This window comes from Ambystoma mexicanum, chromosome 1q (assembly GCF_040938575.1).
Source record: "Ambystoma mexicanum isolate Mex_15411 chromosome 1q, UKY_AmexF1_1, whole genome shotgun sequence".
In the NCBI taxonomy this organism is placed as follows: domain Eukaryota; kingdom Metazoa; phylum Chordata; class Amphibia; order Caudata; family Ambystomatidae; genus Ambystoma; species Ambystoma mexicanum.
Window position 1 is genome coordinate 1,298,814,971 of NC_090922.1, and position 23,235 is coordinate 1,298,838,205.

General features: G+C 45.8%; 1 protein-coding gene across 3 annotated transcripts in view; it reads right to left on the bottom strand.

Moving 5' to 3' along the window:
* Positions 1-23,235, bottom strand: part of ACOT11 (acyl-CoA thioesterase 11) — a 1,040,268-nt gene that overhangs the window by 488,106 nt on the left and 528,927 nt on the right. For all 3 annotated transcript variants that reach the window (XM_069642127.1, XM_069642125.1, XM_069642126.1), the window contains one exon: positions 10,095-10,164. In XM_069642127.1, coding sequence (XP_069498228.1) covers positions 10,095-10,164 — 70 coding nt within the window. The remainder of the gene's footprint in view (positions 1-10,094; positions 10,165-23,235) is intronic.

Below are 23,235 nucleotides of genomic sequence, written 5' to 3' on the forward strand. Positions count from 1 at the left end.
AAGCTAAACCTCACAAATAAAAGAATAAACATGTATGTATGGGATGTATAAAGCACAATCATAACTGGATTCCCTGGAGCAGTGTAAATTGGCGAGATTTCTCACAGGTGGGAGTTGAGGTATGAATCAGTCGAGCTTCATGCCAGTCAGCCAATGCTGAACTTGGTGGGGTTTCCTAGGAGAATTAATTTGGCCTTGGTAAGGCTGAGATTCAGGTAGGCGCTCGTCATCGAAGAATGGTAGAGGTGCAGATAGTACTCAAGTTCATGCAATTAATCTTTAGGTACAGTTTACAGGTTTTGGTGTATGTTGAGGTTTGCGATAGCAAGGAGCTCCCCAGAAGATTCCATGCAGAGCTTAAAGGTGTTAGGGTACAGAATGGAGCCTTGTAGAATTTTGCAGGTCACAGGATGGCAATGGGATTTCTTGGGGATGACTTGGTCCCTGTTGGGGAGGTAGGAGGCCGCCACTGCATTCCATTATCCTTACTGACATCAATTCATCACAGGCAGCCATGATGCATTGCTCAAGGCATGGCAGTGGACGTATCACACATCTTGAGAAGGCGGACATAAAGGGGAAATGTGAGTCAAAAGCCAGGTGGTGCTTCTGGGACCAGCAGATTGGCTAGGAGCTTGATATAATTGGGGAGGAACTGCATTTCTGGATGTACAAGTGTCTCAGGCTGAAGCCAGGTAGATCTGGAAGTCATCGACAGGAACTCAAATCAAACCACTGCCCTTAGGCCACTGAAGCAGAATCTTAGGGAAACCATGGTGCAGGGCTAATCGGGCCTATTGGCGTGTGTTCGCTTGAACCATTGACTTGTGCCCTTTAGGCATATCATCATGAACTGTTAGCTCAAGGATGAGGGAGGAACTTTGAGCACCCTAGGATGCGGGTACATCCATGGGCCCGCGAGAAACAAGAGTGGGCCGCCATGCTAGGTGCAGGCCAGAGTGGAGTACGAATGTACCACCGAGGTAAAGTGGAGAAGAACACATTAAAATGCTTTCTTTTGAGGCATTATTCCGCGCAGAAACAAAGCCCAAGAGCAGTTAATGGAAACTATTTCCCGCCTCTTGCATTTGGAATGGAGCACTCTGAAATTAAGTGTGTGACAAATCGCACACAAAGCACATACTCGTTTAGGGGCGATACAGTTAATGGAAAATATGGTCAGTGCAGGATAAAAGTAAAATGTCCCACAACATTTAGGAACATCTGATGCCATAGGCAAGTTATAAGCTTTTGTAGCAGCGCATGTTTGCAAACGAATGCACACAGTATTTGCTGCACGCCGCCCTATTCAAAAAGGAAACATGAAGCCCTCACAATCACAGAGAGTAACAGAGCTCATACTTCTGGTTCAACTCAGACATAGGAGGATTCAATTTCCATCAGTAAGGTTTGGACTTTTCTGTGCATCCTTCAATTGTTCATGTAGAGCAAGTTGCTTCCTCTAGGGATTCAGGATTATGCCCTCATCAGGAACTATTTAGTTGGTGAAACTTAAGAAATAAGCATTGGCAACGCCAATAATTGGTTCTTTTTGTAGGAATGGGAAAGGCATTTGCCAGGCAGTGGCTTAGTGGACCATTGATTGTAGCCGGTGAGAGAATGGTGCGAGTACCTGGGGATCCAATAGCATTGCCTAGCAAATGCCTACTACTTATATACAAGCCAAAACTGTTGGCTTTGCCAATGCTTGTTTTTTAAAGCAGGACTTCAGTGAAGGACACACAGTGGTCACAGATCGAGTGGCTGAAGGCAGACCTGGTTAAGAAATGTTTATGACACGAGTAGCATGTTTACAACTTCAATTAAGTAATTAACTCTTGGAAGATTGCTTTGAAAAAACACTGGCAGGCACTTTGAATGCAAAGGTTGATGTCAAAGCTTCATTAAAGTGTGCTAATAGAGTGTCCATGAACCTATTTTGGGTTCGAAAGGGCAGGAACTGTGTGGGAATGGCCATAGGGATTAGCATGGCCATGGGAAGACAAAGGGTGGGCAAAGTACTAAACACCTACATGCCATTAACCCCACTTGTGCTCTAATGCAATAGTTTCAGCTTATAGATGGTGCAAGCGCCACCAAAAAGCCCAAACTAATAATAAAGAATTGAGATAATGGTGATGGAAGCCGGTACATTATGAACGATTTTAGTTTAATTTATATTGAAAATCAGGAAGAGATGTGATCGAGGTGAAACCAACGAAAACAATTGGTGTTAAACAAGTATAACATTTGATAACAGATTTGTAAAACAAATAGTGGGTCAACGAAAATTCACTTGGCCTGTTTTCTGTCCACATGAAACTGTGTGAGGTGTTACTTTTTGAAATACCAATACACATGTTTAACATGTATTTCAGATCAAAAACTTTTCACAATACGGACATTGGTAGATTATGTGTGCAGAGCTGCCACCTTTTAAATGGACCGCTACCACGCTGTACAACTTAACTCCCTACAGGTAACCTTGCTCGCATGGGAACTGGGGAATAAATCCTCAATTTGTTCAATTTCCACAAGCTTCTCTCTAGCAATGGAAATAGCAGGGCTGTCAATCCATTTCTGTTCTTCTATGTCAAGTTCCTAATACCTGAAACTGATCATCAGCAACAAGTACCTGATATTTGTTATCAGTTTAGCATTTGTGGGCTGCTGATCGCCTCGAGTAACCAGTCTTTGTGAACAATGTATTGTTACCGAAATATGGTATAAACGATTCTCAATGGGAATTACTCTTTTTATGACATGTACTCCCATTTTCCCCATGTAAATAGGACTCCTCCCTGATGTTTTAATTTTGACAGGTTATTCTTTTGATTTGTGAGCTTTGTTAAGAATATTTGAAAGGCAGTTCAAAGCTGGTGTTCTGTAACCGATAGATGGTTTTGGTAGTTACTTGCAGTTTGTGAATCATTTCACTTGACAAGACTATTCACAAAAGCCAGGAGGACCTACTAAATTATTGACATAGGATACAGGTTATATGAAATAGGATATCAAATATCTGTATAAGTAAGGCAAGAGTTAAAGTTAAAACAGATAATAAAGGTAAGGGCAAATCAGAATCAGCTAGACATGGCTAGTAAGGGCCTCAAGCCTTTGGATGCTCTCACACAGGCTTGGGGGCCATTACCAGCTGTGTCCACCCTAAACGCAGCCAGGAATGCTACAATCTAATGCATGGAGAGGAACAGTAAGCTTGCTTTACGGTTAGTTACATAAAGCCAATGTGCCAAAATGTAAACAAAGCACACATTTGCTTGCAAAAGTTCTGCTCCCCATCGATGGCTAAATGCACAATTCATTTTTAACCCCTCGCCATAGTTATCCTTGCTCAGCTCCACAACTCTCTCAGAACCGTTATTCCCTTCAAAACCAAAAATTGAAAACGTTATGATAAAAAGAAGGCTTACAGGCTGTACTGGAATAAATGCATTTCATTTGAGATGTCTGTGGAACAGCCCGGTGTCACGTATACATATGGAGGCAATGGATACAATCAAAAAAGTAAATAAATAAATAAATAAGATATTTGAAAAAACAAAACACTTGCTCATGTTTCATGAAGGGATACAGTGGCATTTTGCTGCTTGCATAAGAAGGTAATGATCAAGTTTGATGGGCGTCAGTTGCCTTTACCGAGGAGTTGAAAGTTCCCTTCTGTTTTGATGTGGACGATTGATTCTAATAAGAATTAATTGGCACCCGTGGGGCAGAGCATGATGTGCGCACTCAAACAGCAGCACAATTATCGGCCTGTCGCTGTGCCAATTACAGGAGGCCGTCGGGTGCAGTGGAGGTGCACCCGTCTGCGTCATGCGTCTGCGTCTTGCGTCTGCGTCATGCTCGAGCAGAAACGGCGCTTTACTGCTCCAGCGGTTCTTTCCACCACAGAGTGCGCACGTGTCTGTGGCTTCTGTAAAGGGATTGGCACCCCAGTGTATGACCATCAAAGCCGCTCTCCAACCAAAAGTGTCAGTTCTCTATTAAATAAAAAAACAAACACATGGATAGATGATGTGGTATTATAATGGCAAAGTCAGGCTTGCCTTGATTTTCTTTAAATTGTATTATTTGGTTTATACAACCTTTATACAAATTAAAAAAAACGTTCAAAATCACTTAAAATGTCATGGTTAACACCTTTTCCTATATTATTTTCAATGTCCTTTCTAAATCGAAATGCGCAAGTATGATGTTAGGGGAATTTCCCTACTGAATCTGACGCATCACTGTATTTTATATGTGAATGGGTCAGTTATCCAGACTACAGTATTCCAAGAAAGTCCCGTTTCACATTCAAGGTCTCACAGTCTATTACAATTAGTGTTATTCTAAAACTGACAATAGCGCTGTATATGCGGTTCTTGTGCCCATGTCCTTAGTTTTTAACTGTTCAATTCATACAATCGCCATTACATTGACGCCGTCCTTTTATGACAAAAGGGAATGAATTTAAGGTAGGCAGGAACCTCATTAACTGAGTGCATGTGAATTAAATATTGCTTCAGGCTCTTCAGCTAGATAGTAATTCGTCTGCAAGCCGCAAGCTTATTTTTGATGATGACTTCAGCTGACCGTATGCCAATCAAGTATCTGGTCTATTAACAGCTTGCAATTTTATTGAAATAACTTCTATTTCGTCTTAATCTATTTGACGAAGGCTTTCTTCAATAGGTTAATAGTCATTCACTTAAGCTGTCAACTATTCAAATACAAAACAATTGCCCTCAGTGTGGTGTGAGAAACCTGGGGGTATTCTCCCATGTAGACGCAGAGAATCCCCTATTCAAGGGGCCAGGGAAGGGCCGTCGCTTTCGGATCCCAACCCTGGGCATGGACAAGCGATCACCTGGGTAGGGGAGGCCGGGATTGCGTGCAGGGGAAGACCCCCAGGTGAAATGCAGAATCCCAAAGGGACGAGAGGTGAGAAGGAAGTAGTCCCAGAAGCCTTCATGGACTATTTCTATTCAAGGCCCATTGCACCCCATGACTTTTCCTTGAGAAAGGGGAGTCTAACCCCCTACAATATCAAAGGAAATAAAAACAACATTCTGGGGATATTTCCAATCTCATTCCATCCCTCTCCCCACCCGCCATTTCCAACTAATACTGGGATCAAGAAGCGGCGACAAAGAGTAGTGAGGATTATCTGTGAAAACCACCTTAAGAAATAGAGGGAAGACTACTATCAACTTCCACTAGGTTGTCCCACGAGTCAGGCAGGGACAGGCATTTAACATTGACTGTTCACACCTGAAAGGTGTGGTTTTACACAGAGGGGGGAGCAAGTTGGGGATGCAGACTGGAACAGGAGAGCCGAGGAGCAATGAGCTGCAGAGGAAGGTGCCTAGAGAGTCTGAAGGAGAGCGGAGTGGTGAAGCGCTGGCCCGGTGTGCCAGAGGGGCTGCAACGTGGCTAGGGTGCTGTGTCTCCAGAGAGCCGGAGAAGGGCAGACTGCAGCCTGCTGGCCATGTCCAGCCAAGTGCTTATTCCCCAGGGTGAGTTACTGCAGTCCAGGTGGCTGAGAGGCAGGTGGCAAGACCCTGACCTCAGCCTAATCCCAGTGACGGACCTGCCAGTGCCGCGCTACTGAGGGTAAGAGCCAGAGACACAGTGGCGTGCGTGTGGCTGAAGCAGGATAACCGTATTGCAAGAGTGCCAAGTGGCCAGGGAGGAAAACACTGTGGCAAACTGAAGCTCCCAAGATCACTGAAAGGAAAAAATTGTTGCTGAGGGGAGCTGGTGAAGTGGGAGCAAAATTAGAATATTGTATTATGGGACTTGTTTGAAAACCAACAAGATTAAAATGTAAAGACAGAGGGCGAGACAGGGGCCAAGACAGGGGCCAAGAAGGAAGGCATGCTCGATGGCGAGACGAAGGAGCAGCTGAGAGCGAGCTGCCGAGAACCAGGGTAAGGGAGAACAGGATGCTGAAACGCTGACAGGATGCGAGTTGAGGGAGCCGTGTCTCCAAGAAGCCAGGAGAGTTCAGAGAAGGGATCCGAGGGGCCGGCTAGTCCCTTTCCTCCATGTGCCAGCAAACTTTCCTCCTATGGGCCGCAAGGCTGCCCAAGAGTGTCCGAGGGGCAGGTGGGCAAGACGCTGACTTTAACGAACTGAAAACAGAAGGATGCACAAAACAATCAGAGTTCAAAGAAATGGAGATCCCGTTGTGTGATACGAGCGATTGTGAAAACTACAGTGTTACACGCAAGGTTGCGCGTTGAAGCATAAAAGACATAGAACTGCAACTTGAATGCATTTAACCGGCGAGGGAGCCAATGAGAAACAAAGTAACGCAGCAGTGCCGTTTGAGAAGGTATGTTGTTTAACGCTTATTAAAAGAGAACAGTGAATAATGAAAGAGAAACGTGTTGAAAGCCATTGATGGAAAGGGCACAAAGGCAAGAGAATGTGCAGAGATCCTGAAAGGCTAATGTGAAACCGAACGGTTTGTGAAACGAGAGTGGCGTGGGCCCATCCTGATGAATTATATGCTGTTCTGAAATAAGCAAGTGGCACAGATGTTAAGAAACCAACCCTATTGTCAGAGTGGTCACACATAGGAGTGAGAATACTGTGCGGTTGCGAAGGTTTCTGGCAAAGTTATAATCCTAAGGACCCTGCTGTTGGAGTGGTCACTCATGGGGGTGATAATACTATGCGGTTGCGAAGGACTCTGACAGGTGATCATTGTGAAAGAAGTACAAAGGTTGGGAGTTCCCTGAGCTCTATGACGCGCAGCTATTTAGCTTGTAAGTGTTTCAGCAATGTTTAGTGTTTGAATACAGGCAAGCGTCGCCTGTGAAAATAACTGAGAAGAAACTTTGTGAATATCTCTGTTTGAAACCGGGTGAGGGAAGCCCGAAAGAATCCATTGAAGTGAACTGTGATGCATAATAAACTGGCATAGAAATAGGCGATGGAAGCCTAACAGATTTATTGGAAATCTTTGAACTGTGCATGCTACCCACTTTGAAGTGACTTTGTAAGAAGCCCACTGAACTGAACTTGGGGAAGGGAGTGGTGAGCCACTCTCATTGCCATTCTGACATTCTTTTGACACACTCTTATTTTCATACATTTTCCCACACAATTATTGTGAAACGTGGGGGCGTGTATAGGTTTCTGACACAGACTTTTTCCTTTGTTTGGCTGACTGACTTGGACGATAATAATTTACTTTGATATTCGAGACTACTCCCATTACAGTATAAGGGCACGCTAGGAAGTCTTCAACCCCAGTCAAACTTCATAAAGGTGTTGAAACGTGTATCCTTGTGTCTGTGTCCTTACATATGATACCATGCCTTTCTCACATTGGTCAGTGTACCCAAGAGCCACAGCTCAAGTTCGAGATTTAGCAGCAGCTTGCACGATAGATGATGCTTTATCTCCCTAAAAGTACATCAGTTTGTGTAACTATTTGGCACTGTTAAATATGCACATTTCACAACTGTACAGACATGCTTCGGTTACCTTTAGTTTATAAGCTTTCGTAAATGGAACAAGGCTGAATCTTTTTTAAGGTACTCTGGGTAGGGCTTCCAGCTAGGATTATTTGAAAGATTACCCCTGAATAACTATAGGCGTCTGTTCTGTTATTTCAATGCAATTTCAAGGTACCACTTACGGTGATTGATTTTGGTTTCTTATTTCCATCTCCAACACATACAGCTCTATACGGGACCCTAGTTGTTCCATGTGACGGTTGTGGAAACATGTAAATGGGAAGGTAGATCAGAATGTAACTGAAAGTTAATGTGACATTAGTGTCAAATGTGTTGTTTATTCGAGAGGCCACCAACGAGATGGAAAATGCAATGTGCATTTAAATATGAAGAAATTAAAGCTATGAAAACCGTCATGCATTTGTTGATAGGGCTGAAGCTTACTGCACCAGCACAATTAATTTAGACAATGCTTTTAATGCTAAATTGTAGTAAGTGTACACTGATGAGTTACTTTCCACCTACAATTGCTAAAAAATAATTTCAAAGTTTAATTATGGTCACTACTCATGCAAGGAATCAGAGTCCTTTGCTTCACTTAAAGGTGAAATGGCACTTTTTACTTGCCATGAAGGGCACAGCAAATGTACGTACGTGTTATTACGTGGCTAGACTAGCCACGTAATATCACTTACCTTTTCTTTATCCCTGTTGCAAAGTAAAGATTTCACATTTAATTAAGGGTAAAGTCACGCAATAACACTCATATTTGCTTTATCCTTAATACAAAGCAAACATGATAAGTGTTATTACGTGGCTACATTTTAGGTGGATCTCTTTGGGCCAGTGTAAGCCAAACAAATGAAATGCATAACAGGTCTGTGTCCGAGCTCAGAGGCAGGTAGCATAGTCCCTGTATAAATAAAGCACATGGGTGGACTGTGATGCCTATCACTCAGGCGTGGGTGACATCCACCATCCCCTGCCAAAGTAGTGAGCCTCCACTGGTCATCGAATCCTTTTTTCACTTCTAGGTTTTCTATCCTAGCAATGGGAGCAGATAACATATCTGTTTTTCACCCACATGTGCAACCAAGTATCCTTTCCCACCCAGTCTCTGAACCACTATTTGAAGATAGACTGCCTCAAAGCTGTTGGGTGGGGTATGGAAATGAGTAGCACTGAAGAACTGCTGCTGGGTCTAGAGGTGGCTGGGCTTATTCAGCCACTTCTGCCACCTTCCTCCTTGCCACATGCATATCACCACTCTTATCACCTTGAATGCTAGTTCCACCATGTTCCTCAGTGCCTCAATCCTCACAATCGTCAATAGACTTCTGCACCTCTGACAACCTAGCAGACCAAATGGAGTCTGGGCCCCTAACGTTTTACTCAATGTAGCCAGTTATCGCTGCATCTTTATCTGGAGAAAGGGCTGGATCTTACACCGTGTCATTTCATAGGGCAGTGGCATTCAAACCATTTTATGCTGAGCCCCCACTTGATTGGAAAAATTGTTGCTGGTCACCATAGATACCATATGTGCCTATATCCTCTATAAAAAGAAGTCACCATACTTTCTAAGAGCCTCGGGCCCAGCCTGGACAGCCTTCAGGTTCCCCAGAGGGGGCCAGCTAAACAGTTTGAAGACCCCTGCCATAGGAATCATGACTTTTAGTTGAAGTGCCGGTCTAGGATTATGAATCCTGCCTTAGCTAAAACATGCTTTCCTGAAATCTGAGGAGGCTCTTGAAGCTCAAAGAGCGCATCAGAGTTTTCAAGGCATGATACACCCTCTGTGACTTTCGTTAATATTATTCCGTCTTCTGATGTGTGTCAAGTCACAGTGGAATCGCTAAATACATTAATGAATCCAAACCAAGTGAATCCACACCAAAGGTTTTGGTGTCATTCCTCCTTGGTCAAATTCTAATCCTAGTTTAACATTTTGAATCCTCCCCCTGCATTTAGTTGTCTCAAGTTTATCTTTCTTCTTCCTTATTCCTTATTCCCCAGATGGATCAGAAGGTAGCCACATCATTGTCTTCCTTTCGGCTATCCCTTCTAAAATGATATTTACAGTTCTGTTCAGCTATCTTTTCGGACTGAGTACAGCGGAAAAGTGAGGAAAAAGTGTATGCGTCATACTTCAAGTCAAACAAACCTGCAGCATCACCAGCTTTTTGCTCAAAGAAACACTCTTTGGTGCCTCAAATATTGCAGAGAATAAAGCATTTAATGTCAAGTTGCATCAACCGCTCTCTTGTCCCGATGTCTGGCCCAAATTATATGACAAGTCAAGGGGTGTGGAGGTGGGTGATCTACTTTGTCACTGAAAGAGGCAGGATAGACCAGCCCATTTTCACTGTAATCGCCAACAGCTGGGCCAATCTTGTTAAGCCCCTGGTCAAAACCAATAATAGGAGCACCATTGATCATGTTATGTTCCCAATGGGGTTTCATTGCAGTCAGGTAATGGTAATGTAATTTAGGATGTTGATATTTAAAAACATTAAAACATATAAGAGCTTCATGAAAACATAATTGTTTTAAGAACCAAAAACATACATACATTATCATGCCATTTTAAAATGTATTCTAAAACAAAGCTCAAAAGATTACCTGATAGTTTGCTCAAAGTAGATATCGTCTACGGAGGCAGTAACACAGGGACAGCCTGCATGTCTTTCAGCTGAAAATAAAAATAAGAACTTCTCACACAAAAGCCAAAACAGCATCCTTTTAAAATTGAACACCTGACCTGCATTAACATAGTTTCACCAATTGTGCACATTGGAATCCAAACTGTTTAGGGCAATGGATTGGAAAATATCATTTAGCTTAGAATCTGTACTTCAATGATATAAATGCATGTAGCTCTCCATTAGTGCATCTATTGACAGCATGTTGAATTGGATATTTGTGCCAGGAAGAGGAGCTTAATCACTACTTTATTCAACAATACATCTACCTTAGGAATTGACATCACCTGAAATTGATCAGCAGTTAATTAGCTAAAATTAAATCTACAAATAAGTATTCTATATTTCATAGGTCAAATATTGTGCTACAATTAGGTTTCTTTAGAAAAGCCAGCCAGGGGGTTTGCTGTTACAAAGGTTTCCTACCTAAGGAAAATATAGTATAATCTAACGTTGCTGCTTGATGGCTGGGTGAGTAATGAAGCTCCAAGATTCATTCGTAGAGTCTCTGCAGGCCACATAAGACATGTAGGCTTTTGAATAAAAAACAGAAATGTATTTGCATGTGCACAGGGGGGGCTTTCTAGGCTCGACTAGATACTGGTTCCCAATGGGCTATTCCAATGTGCACGAGGTTGAGATCGGACAGCGCACACTTTCAGACCATGCGCCGTTGAGGCTTTCTCTGGTGATTCTGGATAGACCCATGTCTAATAGAAGGCCATGGAAATTGTATGACCATTTTGGGAGATCAAGTTCTGTGCAGTGATGTTCAAAATTGCTTTCTGGAAAATGGGAATGTGGGTCTGCCGTTTGGGATGCCCTTAAGGCAGTCATTTGGGGTGAGCTGATTAGTTGGTCGGCAGCGTATGTTCGAGAGCATATGCTGGTTCGGTTGGAGTTGGAGAGGGGGGGTGTCGGCAGCAGGACATAAGGCATGGAAAAAAATTACAGAACCCCTCGCTGATAAGTCCGCACAGGCCCTGCTGAAATCAACACAATTCTATTATGTGAATGGAAATAAGGCTAACCGTCTCCTGGTTTCATAATTAAAGAAGCTAAGGACATGGAATAACATAGCAGTCTTGTATAACGATCAAGGAGGGCTGCAATGTGTAAAGCCGGACAAAGTAGAGATTTTTCAGAGTCACTTTTCATCTATATTTACTGGGGAATTCCTATCGGAGGGGTGCAAGTTCAATATTTGCAAGAAGCAGCGATCGCGAGCATGACCAACGCGCAGAGGGAATCTCTAGAGGGCCTATACTGCCATACGAAGTTGAGTGGCCGTCAAATCTTTGAAAAACAAGGCACTGGGCCCAGACGAGTTTACAGCCACCTTTTATAATAAGTTCCGGCCCCTTCTCGCTCCGCACCAGATGTCCCTGTTCAACTCATTCTTGGAATCTTGAGGAGGGGGTCTCCCTAACTTGGTACATTTCTCTCTGCCCCCTCTCTCTACCTGTGGCGTTCCTCAGGGCTCTATCCTCTCATCCTGGTTTTTCAACCTCTCCTTGGACCCTTTGGCCCACCTGATCTCTACCTTCTCCTCCTACTTTCAGTGTGAGGCGTATAAAACTCAGCTTTCCTCCAGGCTCCCCTCAGCATCCTCTCCTATCCTATCTCGCTCATTCCGGACGGTCTATCCATGATTCAGGATTGGTGCACCTCCAACAATCTCTGCCTTAATGCCAGTAAGATGGAGATCCCTCTCATTGGGACACCTGCCCTTACTTTCACTCTCTCTGTGGCCGGTCGCCTTGGGGCGTCTTCCTTCGCCTTCCTGCAAGGCAAAAAACATTGGTGTCATATTCGACTCCACTCTCTCTCTCCTCGCATCTCGGGCATCACCCAGAAGTCCCACTACCAGCTGCACCTCCTCAAAGGGACTCTTCCCTTTCTCACTTTCCCCCAGAAGCTCACTGTCTCCAGAGCCCTGGTTCTCTCTAGGATGGACTACTGCAACAGTCTCTTTCTCAATCTGCCTTCCTCTACTCTCCTCACTCTGCAACTAATCCAGAACAGGACTGCGAGACTTATCCTTGGCCTGAAATCTCTCCACTGGTTCCCGGTGGCTGCAGGGATCAAGTTCAAGACACTTTGCATTGTCCACAAGGCTTTCTGGGTCCGGGGCCCACACCAAATACGACGTTCGCTTCCAAAATACCTTACTTCACTTGGCTCAGCAACCTCCATCTCTCTAAGGGTTAGACGCTTCTCCAGGCAGAGAGTGGGGGGTAGACCTCTCTCCTCTGCAGGTGCCTCCCTCTGGAAGGGCCTCCCTGCCCCTCTCAAACGTGAGCTGGACCACCTGAAGTTCCAGAAGCAGCTCAAAATTTTCCTCTTCTCTTCTGCTTATCTCTCTCCCTCCCCTGCTCACCTACCCGACCTAGCTGCCTGCTGTACTGACTGTTTGCTTGGATACCCTCAAGAGGCTCAATGTGTACCAGGCTCTTTCTTGACCAGTCACCTTTGCATTGCCTCCGGGCCTATCACGCACTTAGGGGCGGTAACTGCAACCCTACAGTCCCTTATTCTCCTTGCAGTACCCAGAACCGTGCTGCCCTGGCTGCTGTTACTCAGAGCATTGCTGCCCTATCCCCCCCCTTTCCGCTTGCACTTCTCGTTCTCGCACTTGTACCATCTGATAGAAACAAGGCCTAATAAGATAATTTGTCTTGTCCTCCCTCGGTTATCCCTCCCTTGTCGTGACTAGAAACACTTGTGTACAAGCATTATAACTTACAACATCATATGGGCACATCTACAACGGCTTTAATTCCTAAACCTGGGAAGGACCCTGCCCGATGCAACTCGTATCGTCCAATAACACTGACTAATAATGATTCAAAACTTTTCCAAGATCCTAGCTCTGCACTTGATGGAGGTCTTGCCTTCTACTATAGATGGGGATCAAACAGGTTTCATTTCAGGAGCCGTTGGCTGCGGCCACGGCGAATTTGGGTGTGGGGGGTTTTAATGTTGGCAGTCAGGGTTTATGTATTTGGTAAGGACGAGAGAATGATGAGCACCTTGATATGTACCTTAGATCTAACAATGCACATTATATGTCTGTGGTCTGGCTCACAGTTGTTTGGATAACTTTTTTTTTTTAAAACAGCAATTCTATCAATCCTGCGGTAAGCCAACTGGGTTTGCAACTAAGAGGGAAGATGTCCATTCTAAAAAACATTAAGTAGGCATGTGTGTTAACTTTCGTTTACTAAAATGTGCAGAAGTCCACCTGAACAGTGCAATTACAAGCAGGATACATGAAACCTTAAAAAGAGCGAACTTCCACTTCTTCAGATGCAGAGGACGGATAACCATAGTTGCAGCTAAATGAAGATGAATAAATAATGTGAATTAAGAGATATTCAGGAAGCAAATCAGTGGCAAGAAGTGCTGCATACTAAAATGTTTGAAGGTACAGAATCCCACATGGAGATGTTTTTCTAAATCAATATCCGGATAACAGCCTTGGAATGACCAATGATGTGGAACTACAGGGACAGGGCAAGCCATCAGTTACAAGGTGCAACTCTTGGACATGGATCTCTGAGCTCTGCCAAGACGGAATCAGCCACAGAAAGAATTTGTTGAGTGAACATCACACAATGGCAAGATATTGGAGCGCCATACCATTACTGGATCTCTGCGACAAATGAGTCTCACAGAGTCCCACTAGAAATATATGGCAAAAGTGAAAAGCAAACAGACTAAGCATAAGTGATGTACACATGCTAAGCACAGGCAAATAAAATGTACCTACAGCATTTCCAGTGAGATCTGCGTCTGATCCCAAAATAGCAAATCGACTTTTTGAGACCTCAACCCGTAGGAGCTGGGATAAATGCTGAAGTAGATTTTCAGAACAAACACAAACGCCTGGATACAAGTGGGGATGAGGGACATGAATCTCTCTGCCATGGAACCATAGCACAATGTTTATTGTTCTTGAGGTTACACAAGGGATTAAAATTACATATCCAGTTCTCTGGGATCCAATGCTGGTCCAGGGGCACAGATAACAGTCAATAATATCTTTGCAAATGTCTTGGCACTTCGAGGGCGTTGAGCCAAGCTTCTCAGTGCCGTTAGCAGTTTCTCTTCAGTTCGAGGATGCAGCAGTCAAAATGTTCCAGCGGCAAGCTGGCATAGAGTCTCGAGCAAATGGAAGGTAGCTGTGGTCTCGAAGAGTCTACTCGAGCTATGCAGATCGGGCAGTCACCAGGTTCAGGTGGCAGTCGAGGTTCGATGGTGGTGAACTTTTACCAGGATGTGGAGACGAATCGATTTGAGGCAGAGGCACAGGGTGCGTTTTTTGGGTTCCACTAGTGTCAGGTTGATCGCCTTACAATTGCGATGATGAAGAAGCTGGTGCTTCGAATGGTGACTCGAGCAATCTAAGTCAGCAGTTCTTTGTTGGTTCGAGCCGAGGCAACAACGTGCTTCGGCTGCCGTGGTATGGCAGCAAGCAGATTTGAATGGCAAATGGCTTTTTGGATAGAGGTAAATGTCAAAGGAAGCTTTGATGGGTCTTGGAGGTTCGCTCTGAGTTGAACACCCTCGAAACACGGCTCACAGTAGGTCGTGTGGAAAACACAGGGTTATTGGTTATTCAGTCTTTCAGGAGCTGCGAGTCCCACTCCAGATTCCCAGGGACCAAGGTTAGTCCTTTCATCAGGCTCCCATAGATGAGGGAGGCTGGGACACACCTTCAGGGATCCTGCAACACAGTTTGATCCTAGGCAACAGTGTCGCTGGCAGGGATGCAGGTCTTGATCCAGCAGCGGAGTTTAACCGAAATGGTCCCTGGGGATGGTTAGGGGACAGCGCTTGCCTCATCTTGGAACACCTACCTTCACCTCACAACTGGAGAACTTAAGAAAAGACTGCTCGCTCAGCAGGGTCTAGAAAAATCTTCCAGTGTTGGATTCAAGGAAGGGGTATGTGGCCCCTTCTTTAAAAGGTAAAAGTCCACAGGTGATTGGACTAAAGGTAGCCTGATTTAGGGGTCCAATCCCTGCTCTTGGAAGACGTGAACTTCAACTTTCCGACATCACACCCAAAGTGCTTTACGCCAGAGGAAGTGGAGGGGACATGAAGGAGAGAGAAAGGTAGAGAAACAAGATGGTGGAAGTCTTCCTCCACTGTACCGATGTCTTCCTGCTACACTAACACCATCTGCCCCTTCTCAATAGAATCGAAGGCCTTTAGAAATGCAACGCCCTGGTGGTGAGGACTAGCCCTTTGTGAATGGGTGTGCCCTTGCGTTCCTGTTCCAAGGCTTGCTTCCTGTGGAGTGGCTGTTCCTGGGGAAAGGGCGTTAACTGCCCTTACCAAAGGAACAAAGAGGCAATCCCCATCCCACCCCTCCAAGTTTACAGTCCTGCCAGTGGGCTGAATTGGGCCCACAGGGCTGACATGTATGGTATTCATTTAATGTGGTTGTGATAACTATGAGAGATGCTGTCCACTATCCCCCAACTCAGGTATGGCTCATATTTATAGTTTAACGTGCCACCAGGACATAATCCTCAGAACATGGGTGCGTATCTTGAACTCTGACTGGACTGTGACTTCAAATAGGTTACCTGTGACTTGAACCTGCTCTGTACCACTGTAGGGCAGGTGCACCCATCAGATTACTGAGGCAGCAGTGTACAGGTGTACACTATATTTTTGGTATGGAGTATTATGAAAGTGGAAATCTTTCATGAAATGAAATTGCCTGTATCACTGTATTTACTAATAATAATTTTTTTAAAAAGCCAGGGCACTTACCCCCCCTTGCCAGATGGCACTTCCTCACACTCTCCCCTCTGTTGATTTGCGTGTCATCCTGGGAGATAGTTAAGCGGCCATCTCCGGTTTGATCCATACAGAGGTTCTTTACACTCCATGTGCCCAGTGCCACCCTACTCCTACGGATCCCTTCTTCGATGCACACTCGAAACCTAGGTGAAGAGAAGTGCGGTTCCCCTGGACTCTCCACCTTTCTTTCATCCTCTCTTATTAGTAGCACCACCCCTCAGACTACCCACTAGGTGAGCCATTCACTTGCAGGATCTTGGCTCAGAGGGGTTGTCTGCCAAGTTTAGAAGTGGTCTGGAGCTTGAATGATTTGAAGAACATTTTTCTAGGTGTGGACTGTGCAAATCAGAGTATGACTGAACATTGCACTCTATGTTCCTCTTAGCGTAGGTGCTTCGCTACATTTGCTTTATCCCCCCCATCCAGTCAGTTGTTGTTAGAATGTCACCTTTTTAGTTCTGTCCCCACAAAATGGCATTCAATAAGCTTTTTCCCACAGAGAATAAAGGGGGTGCAACATACATACTGTGTGTTCTGTTGTATCCATCCATTGAGAATCCCTTATGGAGTGACGCAATGGGAAGGAATAGGAACATGGTTTAGGAAACGGGCACCTGAAAATGTCCTGTGGCATCTAGATGAATCCAACATCACATGCAAGGGTTAAAAGGGCTCATGATCTTGCATATATTTATTCTCTTGGGAGACAAGATTCAGATTTTGTTGACACGACTTCAAACATTGTTTAATCACCATCCCATAGAAACGAAGAGCTATATAACCAAAACACTCCACAGTTCCCATGACTTTCAATTGCAGGCACATTACTTAATGCATTTTGTCTCAGAATCCAAGACAGGCAGCAAATCCAAATAAGCAAGGGCACATTTATGGTTCTGGCACTTGGGCCACATGTGTCCAAAACTATTTTAAAGAGTAAATAAGAAAAGAGAGAGTGCCGAGAAGCAGGATATTTGGTTTGCATGGTCATTGGCAGTGCTTGTGGCATATAGTTCCTAAAGCAAAATCTGGTATGGTGTGTGCTTTCTGCATGAGGGGTCATTCTACTAAACAGTGGTCAATCGGAAGAGATGCTGAAGGAAGACTGGGAACCAAAAGAGGCCCTCGAAATCATTTTTCAAAATGGCCCCAACTTACACATTTTCAGCAAGCCCAACGCTTTTCCCATGAGAAAATGCCACACAAAAGAGGCCCACTTTGCAGAGGCCTACCGGGAAATCTCCAGAGTTCCCTATCGGCCAGTCCACCCCTGGTGCCCCCCTCCTACACCCCTCCCCCGGCTCCGGGATATGTTCTCCCACCATGTAAGACAGCGAAGAGACCAAGGGCTGTCCTTTCTCCCAGTCACACTCTTAAGCCACAGGATAAGAGCAGGCTTGGGGGGCGGGGAGGGAGGAGTGTCAGGCCTGGGAGGAAGAGGAAGAAGGCTGAGACCTGCTGAGACCACCACAGAGAGATTTCAGTGTTCTTCAACACCCTACCCATGTCCCTCCGGTTCACCCTGTACCTATTCCATCATCCTCCTTTCCTCTTGTTGACCCTGTTGTATAATTCTCACAAGAAATGATAGGAGGCAGTGTAGTTGCAGGTTGTGTTTTTTTATTCTTCGGTAGCACTCAAGTAAATCTGCAACATATATGATGTGAGTCAATGATGGGCAGCAGGCCCCGGAACTGTGACAACTCGTGTAAATGTTAAGTCTCTCTCTTGTGGCTTGGAGGCCTCTTCTTGGGAGGAGCGCCCAGGAGCGCGTCCTGCTCCGTGGCTTTCTCCCGCTCGTATGCCGTGCTGGGCACGCGGGGCCCGCACATCTGGTCGCGCATGAGATCTCGCGAGACCGGAAGGTCTCGCGATATCTCTACACACCTCCCTCTGATAATGCAAAGGCAGTTCATTGCAAGACAGTCATTGTATCTCACCGGTCTTCTGTGGTCCCTTTGCGGACGATTGCCTCTCTCACTGCACACATCCTGCTGGTCATTTTCTCGCTCAACTGTGGGGGCATCCACTTGAAACTCATTTTCTTCAACTTTTCTTCTGTCTGTCTCCGGCTCTCGTTCTTCCCCCCTCTCATTGTCCATTACTCCTTCAGCTTCAGACCTTTCAAAAGTCTTTTCTCTCTCTTGCCTCTTTTCAAACATGGCTACTCTTTCCATGTTCCATGTGCGCCCATCTTCGGTGCGGACATGGTTGGCTCCTCAGTGAATCACCTTCACAGGTCTGCTGAACCGTGAGCCCGTGATTTGATCCTTGGTCGGTAACCGTATTTTGATCCAATCTCCTTTTACTTCTGACTCTTCTTTGGTCCTTCTTCTGTCGCTCCACCTTTTCATGCGTGCCTTGCTGTTCTCTATTCTCCACACCACTTCCGACATGTCTACTTCTTCGTCTTCTCTTACTCTGGCCAACCATGGCGGCACTAGCGTGGATGCTGCTCTCCTCCTTCTCAACATGCGAAAAGGGGAAATTTGGGTGATCCTGTTGGGAGTCAGTCTGTGAGCTGCAATGGCCTCTTTTGTTATTTTGAGGGGATCCATTCCTGAAGCGGTTGCTAATTGGATGGCTCCCTTAATAAACCTATTGGCCCTCTTGACGAGCCCATTTGCTTGGGGATGGGAGAGTGCTGCTTTCTTCTGGTGTATGTTGTGCTTCCTCAGAAACAGTTCCATGTCTCTGGATATAAGTTGTACTCCGTTGTCTGTTACTAACTCATTGGGGAGCCCTTCCCTCTGGAAAATGGCCGTGAGGACCTCCATTACGGTTGCGGTCGTAATGTTCTGAACAAACTCGGCCTCGACCCATTTCGATAAATAGTCCACTAACACTATGCCGTACCGATGTTCGGGCCCAATCACCTCCAATGGTCCTATAAAGTCTAGACCTACTTTTGACCACACCGCTTCCGGGGTTTCTGTGGGAATCATGGGCACCTGTCTGATCTTCAGGCGCTTGTCACTGTTGAGACACTCATGGCATCTCTCATTCATGGTGCGGATCTCCTGGTCCATGGACAGCCACCAGTAGGCTTCTCTCACTCTGCGACGTGTCATGGTGTTCCCCAGATGGCCCGCATGGGCCCTGCACAGAATGATTTTCCTCATGCTTGTGGGCGGGATTACCTGGTCGGTTTTCATAATTATGCCGTCGGCTTCTGAGATCTCATCTGCCACTTTCCAATAAGGTCTCATACCTTCTGGCACTGCCCTTTCATCTGGACATCCGTTTTTGATCCATTCTCTGATTCTTACCATGGTAGGATCCTTTCCATCTTCTTCCATCCAGTGTTTTTTGCGTCGGGCGCCTTGAGATCTGTAATGGATGCTAAAATGCATTCTTCTTGTAAGAAAGTGGTGGCATTGTCCTTGACCTCTGGCAATCTTGACATGCAGCCCGCCTGCGAATTCTTCCATCCGGAGATGTGTTGCACCTCGAAGGTGTATTCCTGCAGTTTTGCTGCTATGCGTGCTCATCTGGGCGTTGACACTTTGGTGCCACCTGGGCTGAGCATGTGGATGAGGGGCTTATGGTCGGTAACCAACTTGAACTTTGTGCCCCACACATGTCCTGAAATGTTCCACGGCCCATGCACACGCTAGCATCTCATTCTCTATGGTGGAGTAGTTTTGTTCAGCTGACGATAGGGCTTTCGAGGCAAACGCTACCAAATGTTCCGTGTCGCCCTTCTTCTGAGTGAGGACAGCCCCTAATCCATATGCACTGGCGTCTGTAGTGATGACTGTACTCCACTCTGGGTTGAATGGTTGCAAGCATGGCGCTTCAACTATGTGTCGTTTTATGCTTTCCACCGCTTTCTTCTGAGCTTCCTGCCACGTGTACTCCAACCCTTTTTTTGAGGAGCTCTCGGAGCGGAGCTGAGGTTTCCGAGAATTTGGGGATGAATTTTGCATAGTACTCCCCCAACCCGAGGAATGACCTCACTTCGTCTTTGTTGGCGGGTTCTGGAGCTTTAATTATGGCCTGCAGTAAGTTTTGCTTGGGACTTATACCTTTCTCTGATATTTTGTACCCCAAATACTCAACTTCTTTTGCTTTGAACACACATTTTTCGTACCTTAATCTCACTCCCGCTTCTTGCAGTTTGGTGAGAACTGTTCTCAATGTGACGTCGTGCATCTGTTCGTCCTTTGCGTAGATAAGGATGTCATCCTGGAAATAGGCCACGTTCCTGACGTTCCGCAGTAGAGCATCCATCACGCGTTGAAACGCTGAGGCTGCGGATGATAAACCAAATGGCATCTTGGTGAACTGGTACGTGCCAAACGGAGTGATGAAAGCGGTGAGTGGCTTGGACTCCTTGTGCAGTTGTATTTGATGGTAGGCGTTCCTCATGTCCAGTTTCGAGAATACTTTTGGCAGTGGGTAGCTGTCTGCAATAACTTCCAAGTTTAGGCTGCGGAGATCAATGCATACTCTTAGCTCTTGTGAGTTCTGTTTCTTTATGAGTACCAATGGGCTCAGCCACTCAGAAGCTTCAATTTCTTTGATGACGCCATCTTTCTTCATTCTGTTCAGTTGGCTTCTGAGTGTGTCTCTTGCAGTTACCGGTACTGGCCTTACTCTGTGCTTGACCGGGACTGCGTTGGTTTTGAGTAATATTTTGTGGAGAAAGCCCTTGATGTGTCCTGGTTCTTCCGAAAATAGTTTGGGGTAATCACTTTGCTACTGGTGCGCTCCTCCAACTGACAGTACCTGATCCTCTGTGCTGGGGTCCAGCTTTATTTTCAGTTTCGCCTTGTCGTCCCACCCTAATACCGCTGGGCCTTGACTAAAGTAAACTTTGGTGGTGGTCTCTCTTCCTTTGAACTCTACTTTCCCTTTGATGTAGCCCAACAAGTCTACAAACGCACCACCAAAAACTGTAGGCCTGTGCCGTGTGCTGAGTACTTGGACCGTCTCTGTACCCATCATCTCTTTGTACGTGCGTAGGGGTATTATGGTGAGATCAGAACCCGAATCAACCATGACCCTTGTTTCCAGTCCATTGATTTTGATTGCACAATGGGGCTTTTCCCTTCTGACTGTAGGTCTCCCTTCATGATGACATGATGACTGTAGGTCTCCCTTCATCTTCCGAGGACGAATCCCTCTCCGTGTTGTGTTCAGCGTTGACACTCGTGATCTTCTTGTTGCGCCAACGACACACAATTGAGACGTGTCCAATCTTTTTTCATACTGAGCACTCCTGGTCTCTTGCTGGGCACTCTCTATCGAAGGCTAGGTGCTTCGTGCTGGTGCACCTGTGGCATTTCAATGGTTCTTTCTTCCCCCATTTTCCTTCTCTCAGATCGAGGACCGGCTTCTCCTTCTTTGGGAGAAATGCCACAGCTTGTACTTCGGTAGGGCCGTGGCCGCTTGCAAATTCTTTCCTCTGCCTACCGTTTCCTCAACTGCTCTCGCTATTTCAATTGCTTTTTCCAGCTGTAGTTCCTTCTCTAAAATGAACTTATCTTGTACTTTTCTGCCGTTTGTGTGGACCACCAGCATGTCGCAGATGAGACTCTCCGTGTTGTAACCAAAGCTGCAGAGTGCCGCCGGTTTGCGCAGTTTGGTGACATAATCATCAACGGGTTCGGACGCCTCCGGTTTGCGGCTATAGAACCGGATCCTGTGCAGGACGGTATTCTCCTTACTGGCGAACCTTTTAACAATCCTTCTTACAGCCTCCTTGAATACATCATCGTTATCACCGGCTCTGTTGTGAGACTCTCAAACACCCTCTGTCCTTCGACGGCCAGGGCATTTAGCAACATCGCCCTGCGTCTCGCCGCCGAGTAGCCCGCATGGCCCATGGCCTCTACATACGTTGTGAATAAGGGTTGCCATTGTGGCCACGGAATGTCAGGCCTACCTGGAGTTTGCAGGAAGGGCGGTGGTGTCGTTCCTTGTATGGCTCCACGCGGGTTTTAGTGGTGATCCTCGTCGCCAGTTATGTTGTATGATTCTCACAATAAATGATAGGAGGCGGTGTAGTTGCAGGTTGTGTCTTTTTATTCTTCGGTAAAACTCAAGTAAAGCTGCAACATATATGATGTGAGTCAATGTTGGGCAACAGGCCCCGGAACTGTGACAACTCGTGTAAATGTTAAGAGTCTCTCTTGCAGCTTGGAGGCCTCTTCTTGGGAGGAGCGCGTCCTGCTCCGTGGCTTTATCCCACTCGAATGCCGCGCTGGGCGCGCGGGTCCCGCACTTCCGGCCGCGCACAAGGTCTCGCGATATCTCTACAGACACATTTGCTTTTTGAGCACTCTTTACATGCGCCTATCTTTCCGGGCTGAGACTCTCCTGCCCTCCACCACCTCCATGTTCTCCCTTTCCTCGGTCGGTGTGAGCAGCCAGGCTTCCAAGAAAAGCGGCCCATGGCAGCACATTTTTCAACTGCCTACGTTAGTCTTCATACCCCGTCCCCGCAAATGAATAGGACTTCACCCATTTAAAGGTCATTTCTGAGAAATGCTTCTGCTTCCTTTTCCCCTAGGGCTGTAGTGTTTAGAGGTTCATATCTTGGTGCTGCAGGTGGGTTGAGTCTTTTGGTCTCTTAACATAATGGTGTTTGCAGTAATGGAGGAAAGGCAGATGTTCTTGCTGGCCACTGAAGGGTTAATGCTGCAGTCAGTTCACTGTATGTGGAGCTCCCGCTTCTCAAGTGAGCAGTGTCCTTCCTGTGTACGCGGTTTGCTAATGCACCTAAGCCCATACTCCCGTTTTAAAGATGGCGGGCATAACAATGGTGCCGTGCACTGCCTCTGCCACTCCCACCCCAGAGGGGAGCCAAGCGTGCATGCAGGTACTGACCTTTGTGTGTGAAGAGCCCGCCCAGCTTCTTCGCACGGTTTTAAGCAGCTGCCCTCTCCTGGCCTCGGGGATTGAAGGGTAGAACGAGTCCTATTTTGCTACAGAAAATAATTTTCTGACTTTTATATGTGGGTTTTTCTTTGTATGACATTTAACGATAGGCCCATTTTACTTGTTTGGCACCAATAGAAGTTTAATTGCCTCAAATGCTAAACAAAACCAGTTGCACAGTATACACCCAAACTCTCCTCCGCACACGTGGCTAGAAGGCCAATTAAAGCAGATTACACAGCGTTCATTTACCACTTTAGCTGAGTTTTTGGAAACTCATTCTGATCAATGGAGCCCAGCCCTTTTAATGTGAATACTGTTGCATACTAGCTCCATAACCTCGATCTCAAAAATATATG